The sequence below is a fragment of the Bos indicus x Bos taurus genome, chromosome 8, assembly GCF_003369695.1.
Source record: "Bos indicus x Bos taurus breed Angus x Brahman F1 hybrid chromosome 8, Bos_hybrid_MaternalHap_v2.0, whole genome shotgun sequence".
Taxonomy (NCBI): Eukaryota; Metazoa; Chordata; class Mammalia; order Artiodactyla; family Bovidae; genus Bos; species Bos indicus x Bos taurus.
Window position 1 is genome coordinate 41,492,927 of NC_040083.1, and position 14,399 is coordinate 41,507,325.

The 14,399-nt window shown below is 41.3% G+C and overlaps 1 protein-coding gene across 3 annotated transcripts in view; it reads left to right on the forward strand.

Annotated features, from left to right (window-relative positions):
• The window catches only part of PUM3 (pumilio RNA binding family member 3), a 41,608-nt gene extending 29,762 nt beyond the window's left edge, over positions 1-11,846 (forward strand). The window contains exons 14-18 of one of the 3 annotated variants that reach the window (XM_027549372.1): positions 3,230-3,372; positions 3,991-4,213; positions 6,446-6,533; positions 8,849-8,939; positions 11,541-11,846. In XM_027549372.1, coding sequence (XP_027405173.1) covers positions 3,230-3,372; positions 3,991-4,213; positions 6,446-6,533; positions 8,849-8,939; positions 11,541-11,673 — 678 coding nt within the window. In that variant the 3' untranslated portion in view covers positions 11,674-11,846. Of the gene's footprint in view, positions 1-3,229; positions 3,373-3,990; positions 4,214-6,445; positions 8,940-11,540 lie in introns of all 3 variants that reach the window. The other 2 variants (XM_027549371.1, XR_003512237.1) reach the window with 2 other exon arrangements.
• Positions 11,847-14,399: the final 2,553 nt, after the last annotated feature.

The window sequence follows — 14,399 nt, forward strand, 5'->3', positions numbered from 1 at the left end:
TCCCCATCTATTTGCCATGAAGTGATGGGACCGGATGCCATGATCTAAGTTTTTTGAATGTTTCAAGCCAACTTTTTCACTCTCCTCTTTCACTTTCATCAAAAGGCTCTTGAGTTCTCTTTGCTTTCTGCCATAAGGGAGGTGTCATCTGCATATCTGAGGTTATTAATATTTCTCCCAGCAATCTTGATTTCAGCTTGTGCTTCATCCAGCCCAGCATTTCACACGATGTACTCTGCATATAAATTAAATAAACAGGGTGACAATATACAGCCTTGATATACTCCTTTCCCATTTTGGAACCAGCCTGTTGTTCCATGTCCAGTTCTAACTGTTGATTCTTGACCTGCATACAGCTTTCTCAGGAGGGAGGGAGGTGCTCTGGTATTTCCATCTGTTAAGAATTTTCCATAGTTTGTTGTAATCCACACAAAGGCTTTGGCATAGTCAATAAAGCAGAAGTTGATGTTTTTCTGGAACTCGCTTGCTTTTTCTGTGATCCAGTGGATGTGGGCAGTTTGAACTCTGCCTTTTTAAAATCCAGCTTGAACATCTGGAACTTCTCGGTTCACATACAGTTATAGGCTCGCTTGGAGAATTTTGAGCATTACTTTGCTAGTGTGTGAGATACTAGTGTGTGTGGTAGTTTGAACATTCTTTGGCATTGCTTTTCTTTGGGCATACCTGCTTTAGAGTAAAATAAATAAGGGAAAGAAGTTGCAACAATTAAAATTGTTTTGATTTTCTCTAAGTCAGAGGGAAAGTGAATTGAAAACCTGTGCATTTGAACCTTTGTTGTTGGAGTTCTCTTTTGAGGATGCTAGACTCATGACTCCATCAGCTTTATTTAATCTCCATAGTTAAAGGTGCTGTACATTGAGAGGAGTTTTTTATATGAAGAAAATGACATAGCACTTCCCAGTTTGCAGAGTGAATTTTTTGATTTACTCCTGGTAGTGGCCCACAGGTTGGGCAGATATATCAATTTCCTTTTGCACAGAGAAGGGAATTGATGTGTAGGGAGGTTTAAGGTTTTTCCAAAGGCTACACAACTTGAACTCAAAGACCAAATTCAATACAAATCAGCTGCGCTTTATAGCTCCCTCTTCTTGTCTCTGCGTGTTCTGACACTCGGTGTTCCCCAAGTGATCATCTAGAATTTTCTCTCCTTTGTGTACCCCAGGTTAAATAGAAATGAATTAGAATTCCATAAAACAGCATCACTCAGACTGCCTTTTTTTCCCAAGATAGTAGGAGTTGGGGGAGAATTAAATGACACATTTTTAAGTAAACATTTTTTAGTTTCTTAGGATTGTTAGTTTATAAACATTATGCTATTTCAAGAAACAGACCAAGCTGAATGTAGATTCTAAATTCCTTAATTGCAAACTGAAAGGTAGTTAAATTTCAGTGAATTTGGGGGCTAGTCCTTGAGTAGTAGTTTTGCATGGGTTTTATATGCATCTTGTGTTAAAGTGAAGCCATTTCTGCCTAAGCTAAATACACTGCACTAGCCCGTAAGTGTAGAGAAGACCAAGTCCATTGAAGAATACATGCTGGCTTCATGCCACCCCCCTTTTCTTCCTATACCAAGATAAAATAGCTAAATAGCAGCCATTTATAGTTCTTGACAGCATACCCCACCCCCCACCTTCCCTTTTTGGTTTTTTCCCTTCAAAAAATCAAATGTTTTAAAGGTATAATACTCCAGAGTGTTTTTTAAAAAGACAGCAAAGTTATGGAGGTCTTTTAACGATTGTAGAAATTCACCTAAGCTACATGTAATTCTCAGTCTCTTCCTTCAACTGATTAAAGCATTTGTTTTCTTTTATGCCTTAGTTAAAATTGAAATTGAAAAAGCCACATTAAAGATAGCCCATATTTGTGGCACTAAATGTTCTTTATCAGAAATCCATATATTGAGTCTACTTTGAGGCAAGTTTACCTTGAAATTGGAGAAAAGCTCCCATCCCCGTGGTAAATTATGTACTTTTTTTTTCTGTCTTCCCCTTTTTTACTGAAATTTTAAGTTCATTTTTTCTGAGTGGTTTAAAATTGTATTCATTTTGAGGTGGTGATATCTATTGTACATATTTTCCAGCTTGTTTTTTTGCCCCCACTAAAATTACTAATCTCATTCTAATTGATAGGCACTAAAGAGAATAGCAGATCTGAGTATAACATCTCCTGGAGAATTCCTTTCCTGATGAGGGGGTACATGTTCTGTTTGAGAGAGACTAGAGTTGGAAAGTCAGGGGACCAAAACTAGTCAGGGCCCTTTTACTAACACCCAGCGTCATCCTGTGGGTCACCTCCCCCCTTTCGGGGTTCCTCATTTCTGTAAACGTGTGTGGTTGGGCTGGAGTTTTTCTGTGGCCCCAACCAGTTGTGAAGAATCTCTGGTGTTCAGATGCACATGGCTTTGAATATTTATTAGGTTTGTTTATAACAAATAGGAATGTTAGGGGAAGGCGAATGATTTTTTTGTTTCATATTTAGAATAAAGGAATTTTTACACAGTGATTTCTCTGTCTTAGTAGACATCACCAAATCTATATGGGAGCTCATTTCGGGTGGGGATGACATGGCCTTTGTTCCTTAAACTCAAACAACTAGAAAAGGAGGTTACTGTTCTTGGTAACTTGATGGGAAATGTCATAGAAAGCAATTATGTGTAGCTGCTCCATAGAGTCTTTCTGCAGTTATTTCCCTTCCCCCCTCTTTTTGTTTTTCATGCGATACTTCATTTGCTATGAATAAGTAACCTAACTTTAAAAGCCTTTATCCACTTGTTCTATTTAACAGAGTTTCTTTATCTCCGTTCACATACATCTCAGTGGGGAAATTCTAGGAAGAATGGTCCCGATCAATGCTGATGCTGCATTTAAGTGCAGCTGCAAATTAACTGTATCTGCTCAGTGGCCCCAGCAAGCAGTGTCCCAAGTAATGGCCGCCTAAGAAATATTGGTTACGATGAATGAGTTAGCTCCTTAAGTCCTTGGGCTTGGTCAGTCAGCTATAAATGGATTGTTCAGTAACGCTAGTCCCAGTAGAGAAGCAGTTCTGTGTTCCTTGTGTAAGAAATTTCTTTAGCTTTAATGAGACGATTTCAGAACTAGCTGTACATTTTTCATTATGTTGGGGGAAAGTTATGTATCCTTCTTTTCCATTCAGATTCTAAGCATAGTTTAAGTGTATAGTTTCACTTTCTGTTTCTATAATTTTACAGGAAATTATCAATTCCTTGCCGAACATAGTAAATGACAAATATGGAAGGAAGGTCCTATTGTATTTACTAAGCCCCAGAGATCCTGCCCACACGGTACGAGAGATCATTGAAGTTCTGCAGAAGGGAGACGGTAATGCACACAGGTAAGGGCTTAAGCCCACTCTGGTTGTTCATTCATTTTGAGTGGCACACGTGTCCACATCTCATGCTTCCTCCCTCAAACTCCAAAAGTGAATTCCATTTTTAAGCCTGTAGTTGTGGCAGATTCTTAAAAGTTTTTATCCTGAAAAGGAAATGAAAGTATCCTGCCAAAAGAATGCCTCTGGGACCCAGCACATAGTAGGTGGCTGGGTGTGTGGTGTTTTTGTGATTTTGCTTTATATTTAAAGCAACCAGTTAGTCAGGTCCTCTAGAGAGCAGAATCCATACTGTAATCTAAACATGTGTTGTCTTGTGAGATATTTTGTTGTTGTCTTTATTTGGTTTGGGGTGTGTGTGTGTGTGTGTGTGTGTGTTACACAAGGCGAGCTTCACTTACTGAGTGCCCATTCTGTGCCAGGCACTGTTCAGATCCTGGGGACCCAAAAATGAAAGATATCCCAGCCTCCAATTGCTTATCCATGTGCACAGCAGAAATCAGACAATTATAGCAGAGCAGGACATTAACTCTTAAAAGCCTTAGAGGTTTCTGTATGAGCAAAGCACCACATTAACTTTGCTATTCATCTTACCTTGATTCTTCATTCATCATGTTCCCACAGTAAGAAAGACACAGAGATCCGCCGACGAGAGCTCTTAGAGTCCATTTCTCCAGCCTTGTTAAGCTACCTGCAGGGACACGCCCAGGAGGTGGTCCTGGATAAGTCCGCGTGCGTGCTGGTGGCTGACATCCTGGGCACCGCCACGGGAGACGTGCAGCCCGCCATGGACGCTGTTGCCAGCCTGGCAGCGGCAGAGCTACATCCTGGCGGCAAGGACGGAGAGGTAAGATGCCACTGTGAGACAGGCGAGAAAGCCGCCATGGCCACAGAAACCCCCGTCTCTGGGAGCACTGCTAGAAAGAGCCTTTTAATGATTGTTCACTCACGCCTTACCCATAGTTCATTTGGAAATTGTGAATTCAGAACACCGATGCTGTTAACACTGACTTTAACACTCACTGTCTTTTGATGATTCTACATTATCTGCAGAGTGAAAACAGACTCCTGTTAATATTGTCCATGACTGACCCAGGCTGCCTTTCCAGCATTCTCTGTGTTCTTAATTCTGTTTAGAATTTGCTGCGGACTTTTGTACTTCTTCATTTGTATGTACTTCTTTTCTCAGTCGCAAGTGCTGCCCATACTTCCATTTTCCCGCACTTTTCCTGCAGAAACTGCCTATTCTTCCGAGTCCTCAGAATCCTTCTCCATGAAGTCTTTTTAATTCCCTCTCAAGCAGAAACTCTATGCTCTTTCCTTTTTTTTTTTTTGAATTATTATTTATTTTTGGCTGTGTTGGGTCTTGGTTGCTGTGTGCAGGCTTTCTCCAGTGGCAGCGAGCAGGAGCTGCTCTCTAGCTGCAATGCACAGGCTTTCCACTGTGGTGAGTTCTCCTGTTGCAGAGCACAGGCTGTGGGTGAGTGGGTTTCAGTAGTTACAGTGCACAAGCTTAGTTGCCCCATTGGCGCGTGGTATCTTAATTCCCAGACCAGGAACTGGACCCATGTCCCTTGCATAGACAGGCAGACTTTTAACCACTGGACCATCAGGAGAATCCTCTTTGCTCTTTCTAATTGCTCTTGCTTATGTTATTTGGGCCTTGTATTATTCTGTCTTGTATCTCAAGCTTATCGGTTCATGCATCAGTTACGTGCTAGGCAGTGGCCCACACTCCCCCTACCCCCACCTAAAAAAGAGAATACCACTTGGGGAAACATTATAGTTAAATAAATATGTACACAAATGATTGTTTATTGTAGAATAGAGATAAGCGGTGTGAAGGAAAACTTGAGGTTCTATGGGATTGTATACGAATGAGAACCAACTTGTCCTCAGAGGACTTCCTAGGGCAGTGAAAGCTAAGCTGAGACCCAGAAGATCGGTAGCTGAGTGAAGGAAGAAGATTCTAGGCAGAGAGAAGAGCCATGTGCAGCCTCCTGGAGGAAGTAAAGAGCTCAGCATGTTTGAGAACAGCAGGCACAGGGGGCTGGAAATCAGTGAGCAGAGGGAAGAGGAAGGCAGAAGCCATGTTCTGCTGGGGCCTCGTCCCGTGCAGGGTTGTGAGCTCCTGATGGAAAGACATGTTTGGGGAGCTGGCCGTTGTCTGACACAAGAGATGGGGAAAGAAATGGGTCAGGGGTCTTAGAGATGCCCTGACTCCTGCCATCATGGAGCAGATCCTATGAACAAATTGGGATGATGCTTGTGTCTTGAAAGTTCCTCTGTAAGAAGATAGAGCTTGTCTCCCACACTGGACATGGAGAGATTGATCTCTATGCAAACAGTTCATATGGCCCTTGAAAAGGAGGGAGGTTAAGCAGAAAGATGGTTTCTTATCCTGCTCACCAGGCAGTGCTCCTCAGGCACCTGTACTTAAACATCGTTCAACATCAGGTTTCAGTGTTTCTACTGTGTTGCTCCTCAGAACTGCATATGATGATCTGAAAAGTGGTTTGTGTGATCTTAAGACGAGCCTAGTAGTAAGGCTGTTCAATCTGGAGCTCGCGAAGCTGAGTGTGAGCTGCTTTGGTGGCTGTGTTATCTTGAATAACTGTATTTGTTTCAGTTGGGGTTGGAGTAGGTCTTGTCTCTCCAGGAGTAGTAGTCATTCTCAATAAAGACCTCTTAAGCCTTGTGGATGGAGAAGGCGATGGCACCTTCTCCAGTACTCTTGCCTGGAAAATCCCATGGATGGAGGAGCCTGGTATAGGCTGCAGTCCATGGGGTCGCGAAAAGTCAAACACGACTGAGCGACTTCACTTTCACTTTTCACTTTCATGCATTGGAGAAGGCAATGGCAACCCACTCCAGTGTTCTTGCCTGGCGAGTCCCAGGGACCGGGGAGCCTGGTGGGCTGCCGTCTATGGGGTCGCACAGAGTCAGACACGACTGAAGCGACTTAGCAGCAGCAGCAGGCCATGTGGAACTTGCAGCTCGCCTGAGACCTTATCCGTATGTGGTGATATCAGGTGGATGAAGGCAGCTTCTTAATTAATGTGTTCTTGACTACTTACAGCTTCACATAGCAGAACATCCTGCTGGACATTTGGTTCTGAAGTGGTTAATTGAGCAAGATAAAAAGATGAAAGAACGTGGAAGAGAAGGTAGGCTATGCAACTTGACCTCTTCTGATATGTATGTGAAATTTCAGTAATGTCTGGCATCCTTGAACTTTATGCTGGCCTTTTATGAGCTCAGATGAAAGCTTATTGAGTGTTGAGACATGATAGCTGTAAGAAATGATTTAGTGGTTACTACTTTTTCCTCTGGAGATTTGTCTCCTTGAATCTTTCCATTTTCTTTCCCTTTCCCACCCTCCCTCCCTCTTCTTCTACTTCAGACCTCAAAAAAAAGGCTTGTCCAGTGCTTTAAAATGCCATTTTATTTGAGGATGGTGAGAGCTGAGTAGGAGGGCCCGTTTGTGAGTATCATCACCCCAATTGAAAAACATATTTATCTCTAGTTTTGAGGAAAGGATAACCAGAAGAAAATTACCCTTATCAGAGAATTTTGAACTGATGCCAGTTTGGCCTTGGAATGCATATGACCAAAGAGCAAGCCAGTCCTTGGCACTTCTCGGTTTTTCATAAACCTTACAGCTGCTCTGTAGAAACTTAGCTCCCAGGAGGACGACGGCATCTTTTATCTAAGTGAGAAGTTGCATGTCCTTCCCCTGTTAGTCCTGTCTCTTTGACCAGACCTTCTCTTTCTAAATTCAAACTCGATTCAGACTCTATTTTAGCCACTAAAGAGATTTCCTCCCACTGAGTTAAAACAGTTCAGCCTTTCTATTACTGTGTCTGGAAAAAGTGACAGATCATGAATTTATGTCTTGAGGCAAGTTGCAGTGCTGATGGCTAGCAAGGCAATCACGGAAGCAGTAGAGCTGTCACTTCTCACTCTGTCTTTAAGAAGATAGACTTGGCCCTATTTCTCATTGTAATTTTTTTTTTAGTAAAAAAGAAATCTTCTTGTAATAAACTTTGAAGAAAAAATAATATATTGAATCATCTTTTTCATTATTAAAAAGTCGATACACAGTTGAGCTGAGTTTATGTCAGAAAAGTTTTCTTGCTTTTAAAATGTGAAGAATTTTCTAGTGACTTTTCTCCTTATTTCACTTGCACTGGCAACCCTGAAACACATCTGCTTGGACTCGAAGTATTCGTCATTTTCACGTAGCACCGGATGCATGGCTACCAGTCTTGGTTATCTGTTGCTGTGGAACGAGCTGCCTCAAAACCTAGTCGTATTCAGAACGGCATTCATTTGGTGGTGTTTGGTGGAGCTCTGCCCTGAGTCATCCAGGGCTGCTTGGCTTGGGGCTGGAGTATCCACTTACACCATGACTGGCAGTGGCTAAGCCCAGCAGTCTCAGTCCCCCTCTCTGGTGTGCTGAGTTTCCTTACAACATAGTGGTCGAGTTTCAGGACAATGAAGTAGGTATGTGGGACTTCATGATTTAGCCTCAGGAGTGATTTAAGGTCACTTGTCCCATACTTTCATGTCAGTCACAAAGGCCCATCCAGTTCACAGAAGATACCAGTTCCACCTCTAGATGGGGAAGTGGCACTATTCTAGAAGCAGACACAGGAAAGGAGATGTTGCTGTGGCCACCTTTGCAAAATGTCATCTGCCTCACCAGCTGGTTTCTGTCCCTCTTGAGCACAAGCCACAGAGTGACATAGCCATAGACCCCTTGGCTTTTAAAGGTTCCTCACTATTGGATATCTCTGAATGAATTATACTTAGGACCTACCCAAGATATCTGCCTTTAAAATAGGTTGTCCCTACTTCCATCTGTACCAGATCCTGGTATTCAGAGTTTCTCCTTTGTCCTAGAGTTAGTCATGCTTAGATGACCCAGTGAATACGGTAATATACTCTAAAACCTTGGGAATCAGATGTACTGCAATAACAAAAGATGAATGGTATTTTTGATGGAAGAACAAATGTTTAGTGTTGTAGAGAGAAAACATAATTGTGTTCATGGCACCTTTGGAGTGAGCATTTTCCTTGAGGAGCAACTTGATTTTAACCAAACACTGCTATTACAACCTTTGCTTCCTGAATAACTTTCAGATTAGGGTTAAATCATTAAATAGTACAAAGAAATGCAAACCTGACCAAGTGAGCATTTTATAAAAATTCATTGTTTGTCTTGAGTAATTACTGCTAAACATAGCTGGGGATTTGGGTCAGAGTTGAAAGAAATGGCTATATTAAAAACGCGTTGTATCAAGCTGAGCTTAACATTGTCAAGCTTAGCTTAACAATATCGTGTTAAGTGATATTGGGTGAGAACTCTATTAGCTTTCTTATTAAAACATGTTTCCCACTCTAAGAGTAGTAGAGAGAGAGTGATTGGGAGTTTAAATATTGGTATATGACGTTCATGAAGTTTCAGTTTATTTTACAGGTTGTTTTGCAAAAACACTCATAGAACGTGTTGGTGTGAAGAACCTGAAGTCCTGGGCTAGTGTCAATCGAGGAGCCATTATTCTCTCTAGGTATGTAGAGTGTGTGCCTTTCCTGCTGAGGCTTCTTATCCAAACGCCTGTTGGTGCAAAACGGGGTTCCTTCACATTTATTTCTCAGTTGGAATGTCTGTTTTCAGTAGCCCAGCATTCCTCTCAGTCACCCTTGGTCTTAATTTGCCAAATATTAGAGAGTAAATGTCACTTTTTCCATATGCCCTCTTTTGGATATTAAGGATCATAAAATTAGGGCGTTTACAAGGTATCATTTGATTGTTTCACCATATTTTTGGTTTTGACCACAGTATAATTGTATGCTTTTTTTAATGTATTAGTTTTTTGTTCCTGTGGAATCTGATGAAGGTTTTTTTTTAAATCACAACTGACTTTACATATAATTCTTTGTTTTCAACTATTCTGAAAGGATTCGAGAAGCATTAGCTATTATAGTCTATCTGCTTATCTTTGTTTCTAATTAAGGTGATAGAAAATTAATGACTTATGAATTGAGACATGTGGTTAACTTGTATATTTTTGCCTGGACATAGGTTGAGTTTATAATTTACAGGGCATTGAAATTGCCATGTATTCTGTTCCCAGGTAAAACCCTTCTATTAAGGATATTCATTTTAAAATAGATTCTGTGTTGTTTTAAAGCCATCACAGTTGATTTTTACCCCTGCTGTGTCATCAAGCTTTGGAAAAAACAGTTACCAGTTTCAGCTTAAATTTCCCATAGTATTTCACATGCAAGATCCTCTGCAATTTAATTTGTATTGTTTATACGTCACAGGTATTTCTTCAGTTTATATTTTGATTTGGTACACATGTACTCACAAGTATGTACATTCCAAATGGGCATTCTTTTTTTTTTGGTATATCAGTGTCTCCAGATGCACAGGTGATATTGATCACTAGATTATTCCTCATTAAAATTAGCTTATTTTCCAGTTGATGTTGAGCAGCTGGAGTCCATTAGTTGAAACCTGAACTTTTTTGACATGGATTTCTTTACCAGGCATTTGGAGTATTAACAACCTACTGACATATTCTTTCATTACATGCAATTAACTAAAAATTCTGGCAGTGCCATAAAATTAATTTTTTAAGATTGATCATCAATCAGAACTCCCCTTGGATGGATTTCAAACATGAGAAGGATACTGTAGGTTTATTATGGAGTACTCCTTAAAACTGAAATATGAAATATCTGAGGTTCTAAGAGAAGTGAAGCTGTAGATAATAATTGATTGTTATAATTATTGTGTATTTGGTTATAGATTATTGTCAGTCACGTGCTTGACTTGTTTGGCAAGATTCTTTGCTTGTTTATATTTTTCTTTAAACTCATGCAGTACATGTATGTGTTTTTATTTTTGGTTTGTTTGTTTTGCTAAATCTTTTTAGGAGTAAGTGGAAAAGCCTCATTCTGGTTAAAAAAAAACAGCCTTGTATGCAGTCTGAAAAATAACTCAGGGAAGCATTATTCTCTAGCATTGAAATGCATGGGTTCCATTCCCAGCTCACTGTGTGGCCTTGCACAAATTATTTGACTTTTCTGAGCCTTAATTTTTTTTGTATGTAAAATGAGATTAATAATAATCCTAGGTTGTTAGGAAAACTAAATGAGATAATGCATACGTGATGCTTAGCAGTGGGTCTAATGCGTATGTTCAGTAAATATTAACTTGTATTACTATTGTGCACAATGTGACTGTGTGTTTAGCCAAGGTATATAAAATAAAAACACCTAGTGAGTCACAAGTCTGTTAAGAGGGCACCTTTCAGCTTTGCAGGTGGCAGGCAGTACTTGTTGCTTGTCTCCCACAGGCATTGGAATGCTGTTGGGGGCTGCTCATTTCCCCTCCTCTCTATGGACATTATGGAAATATTGCAGCCAAGGTCTTTCAAAAGTGCCAAGTGATTACTTTCTAGGATGTACTTCAGTGGTCAGTAAATGTGGTCATGAGGAAGTCAGGGGAGAATAAGAAATTCAGCCCTGGTGTTTGACAACAGAGTCCCTATGACCTGGCCCCTATCTAGAGAAAGGGGCCTACTTGTTGCCAGCCTGCAGGGCCCTGCTTACCTGGGATAGAGTGCCCCAGCAAGGAATCAGAGAGCAGAGCTGACCTTATCTTATTCAGTGACTCACATCGAGTACTTAACTACGTGTCAGGCTCTGGCTAGGTGCTTTACGTACGAGATCATGTGAGCCTCAAAAAACAACCCTGTGAGGTAGAAGGTGGATTCTTTTGTTGATTCCATTCTATAGGCCAGGAAATTGCAGTCTTTGAGAATTTTAATGCACGCTCTTGGTTGTATAGTTACTAGAGTGTCAGGGGCATTTCTCAAATCTGGACAGGTGAGGTATAAGGTAAACCTCTTCGCCCCTTCAGTCAATGTTTTAGCAACAGAGTTCAGCAAGAAGGCCATTCGTTAACTGCTTACCTTTTATGCTGCCCGCCTCCCTACATGTACACCTACTCGTAGATGTTAACTCAGCTACTCTGAGCATTTCTTGACTATCTGCTCTGAATTTTTTACAGTGTCTGAAGGTAGTATTTGCAGACCAATCTAGGAGGCTTTATGAAATACACTTTTTTGTTGTTGTTTATTTCTGTCTTCTCTCTTCAGCCTTCTCCAGAGTTCTGATCAAGAAGTTGCAAATAAAGTCAAAGCTGGACTGAAAAGCTTGATTCCTGCCTTGGAAAAAAGCAAAAACACCAGCAAAGGAATAGAAATGCTACTTGAAAAACTGACTGCCTAGGTGGAAACAGTTAAGAACCAGTTGGAATCATTTTTCTTGTTCTGTTCTCCCAGTGCAGGAAAGAAGGGCTAGGGTCCATCTTACTGGTAATTTGAGTGCTCTGTATATGTGTTTCTTCTTTGTATAAGAATCTATTTATAAAATGGTTTCTAAAAACGTCCTTTTTAAGAAAACAGTCTCAGCCTTCTCTTTTATCATATTGAATAGTAAGCAAGTCACAGTGGAAAAGGTTTGACAGTCGTACACAAGGACCAAACAAATTCATATAAGGTAGTTGTATGCATTGATTCAGGGGGAAAGAACCTTGAGTGAACAGTCTGAGAGAGCTTCTTGGAGGAGGAGGCATCGCAGAGCTTCAGGTGAGGTCATGTGTGTGTGCTCAGGTGCTCAGGGGCACCACGTCTGACTCTTTGTGACCCCACCCCATGAACCGTAGCCCACCAGGTTCCTCTGTCCCTGGGATTCTTCTGGTGAGAATGCTGGAGTGGGTTGCCGTTTCCTCCTCCAGGGGATCTTCCCGAGGATGTGGTGGATGAGAGCCCTGGGGAGTCCTTGGTGGGAGCAGTGCTTCAGGAACCCTTGGGGCCCAATGGGCACAGGGATGGGGCCTCTCTACATCTAGGGCAGCTGCATTCCCAGCTGCCTGATGGATTGGACACCATGTTAGATTTTGTTGGAAACAAGCGACTGCAGTAAATTAAGATTTGTAGGGGAAAATGTGCTGGATGAATGAAAGGATCACACTGGGTCGCAGTGTGAATGTCAGGGTCACAGGGAAGATCTTCCTGTCTTTGAAACTGGGCCTTCCAGCTGTTTGTAATGAGACTTTCTCTTTTGGAACTTTTCCCTAAAGTAATTGAGGCCTCCAGGGTTTGAGTTAGAAGGAAGGTTATGCGGATTTGTTAATAATGCAGCAATTTGCATTTAAGTACAAGTCGAGTGTTTGAATTTTAAAACTACACTTGACTCCCAAGGAACCAAGTTTGGAAGGATTGGTAGACCTTGGCAGGATTCGTAGTCAGGTTCACGTAGCCCTGCCTATGAATACTGGCTGCTTTTGAAACCAAGCTTCAGTGCTTTCTCTAAGTAGTCTGCTGTGACAGCACAGCCACTTGATTCTGCGCCAGGGTTACACCCGAGAACAGCGGAGCCTTTCCTGCCAGACTGCCCGGTCCCAGGACTACTTCTAACGCAGGCGATGTCACCTGCTGCCCTTTCTGGCAGGTGCCCTGAAAAGAGCCCATGCCCGGTGGTTCTCTTTTGTGTAGATTGCCCCTATCCTCACTCCCAACTAAGGGTGGAGATGTGGAACTGCTGGGTCTGGGGGTAGGGTGATGAGATATAATGGGGAAGAAGCTTGCTTTTGTTTGTATTGTGAATTTTGTGATTATGAGTGTATTGTGAGTCTGTTTTCCATATAATGGGCCCATTTACAAAGAAGGGGGACAAAACTCTGCTATTTGTTCCATCTATAAGACTAAAATAAAATAACATTTGCAGGTTTGAAGGTTAAGAGTATTAGGAAGCATATCTCAAAACCAGAAACCCTTCGTCTGCCTTACTTCTTTTCACTCTTGGCCTTGTCCTACCCAGAAGTAACTTTCAGTTCTTTTTTAGCTCTGCTAGGTGTTTAAACAGAATTTTTGAGGTTTTAAAAAATATATATGTTTTAAACATTTTCTTTTAACTTCCTATCATGGCAAAATACAGAGTGAGACCTTTTACCACCACTGTTCCCCTACTTCCTTTCTTTCCATTTTCCCAGTAGAATTGCATCATTTTTGAAAAATTGGTGTTCAGTTTATATGATTATGCTGACGTCACTTCTTAAATACTGAAGGAAGTAATGAACTGTCATGACATTTCCTATACTAATTTCTTTTTCCTGGGATTAATAAATTGCCTCGTTTATTTTTATTTACTTTCTTTCCTACATTCCTATTATTTTTCTCAAACTGCCCATCAGAATTGTTTAAACTCTTCTCCAGCAGGCCCCCGTTTCCTGTTTTTTTCAGCCTGGCAAGGCTCCCATGTCATTTTGGTATCTACCCTTTTCCCCATGGCTCTGATATGTCTCACCTCATGTGCTTCGGGTGGGTCAGAAATGTGCTGAGATTTTAACAGCTTTAACCCTTATTCCACAAAGCCATTACACACATCTCCTTGATTAGTTCACATCAATGTTCTTTTGCAAACTAATCCCAGGGACCCTTCCCTTAAGTCAGTGATGGGTTTTAGGAGGGTCTTGACCAATATGCTTCTCAGAGGAGAAGTATATTCCTGCAAAAGTTTGCTTTGGTCTCAGACCCACAAAGAACAGAGTCCCCTTCCTGCTGACTGACTTTAGTATATGCAGAAAGCACACTGGGGATGGTGGAGCAGAAGGCTGAAGAATCTGAAACTTTGATGTTGAACTGCTGAATAATCACCTGCCCTACTACTGAACTTCTTGCTACGTGAGAGAATTAACTTTCATTTATCACTTAGGCCATTTCGAGTTGAATCTTTGGAAACTTGCAGCCCAAAGTGTGCTTATCTGTCACTGATAGTAATTTCCACTCTGTCCAGTACATCAAGTCATCGGCAGACACCTCTCCTGGAGCCAGCTGGCTTTCATCCTGGGCCTTCCCTTCATGTCTCATATGGAAAGCCCATTTCCAGGATCCCATGCATTTCATCTTCTTGCTTAACATCCTCTTTTGAATGGGGCACAGTCTCTAGTAACT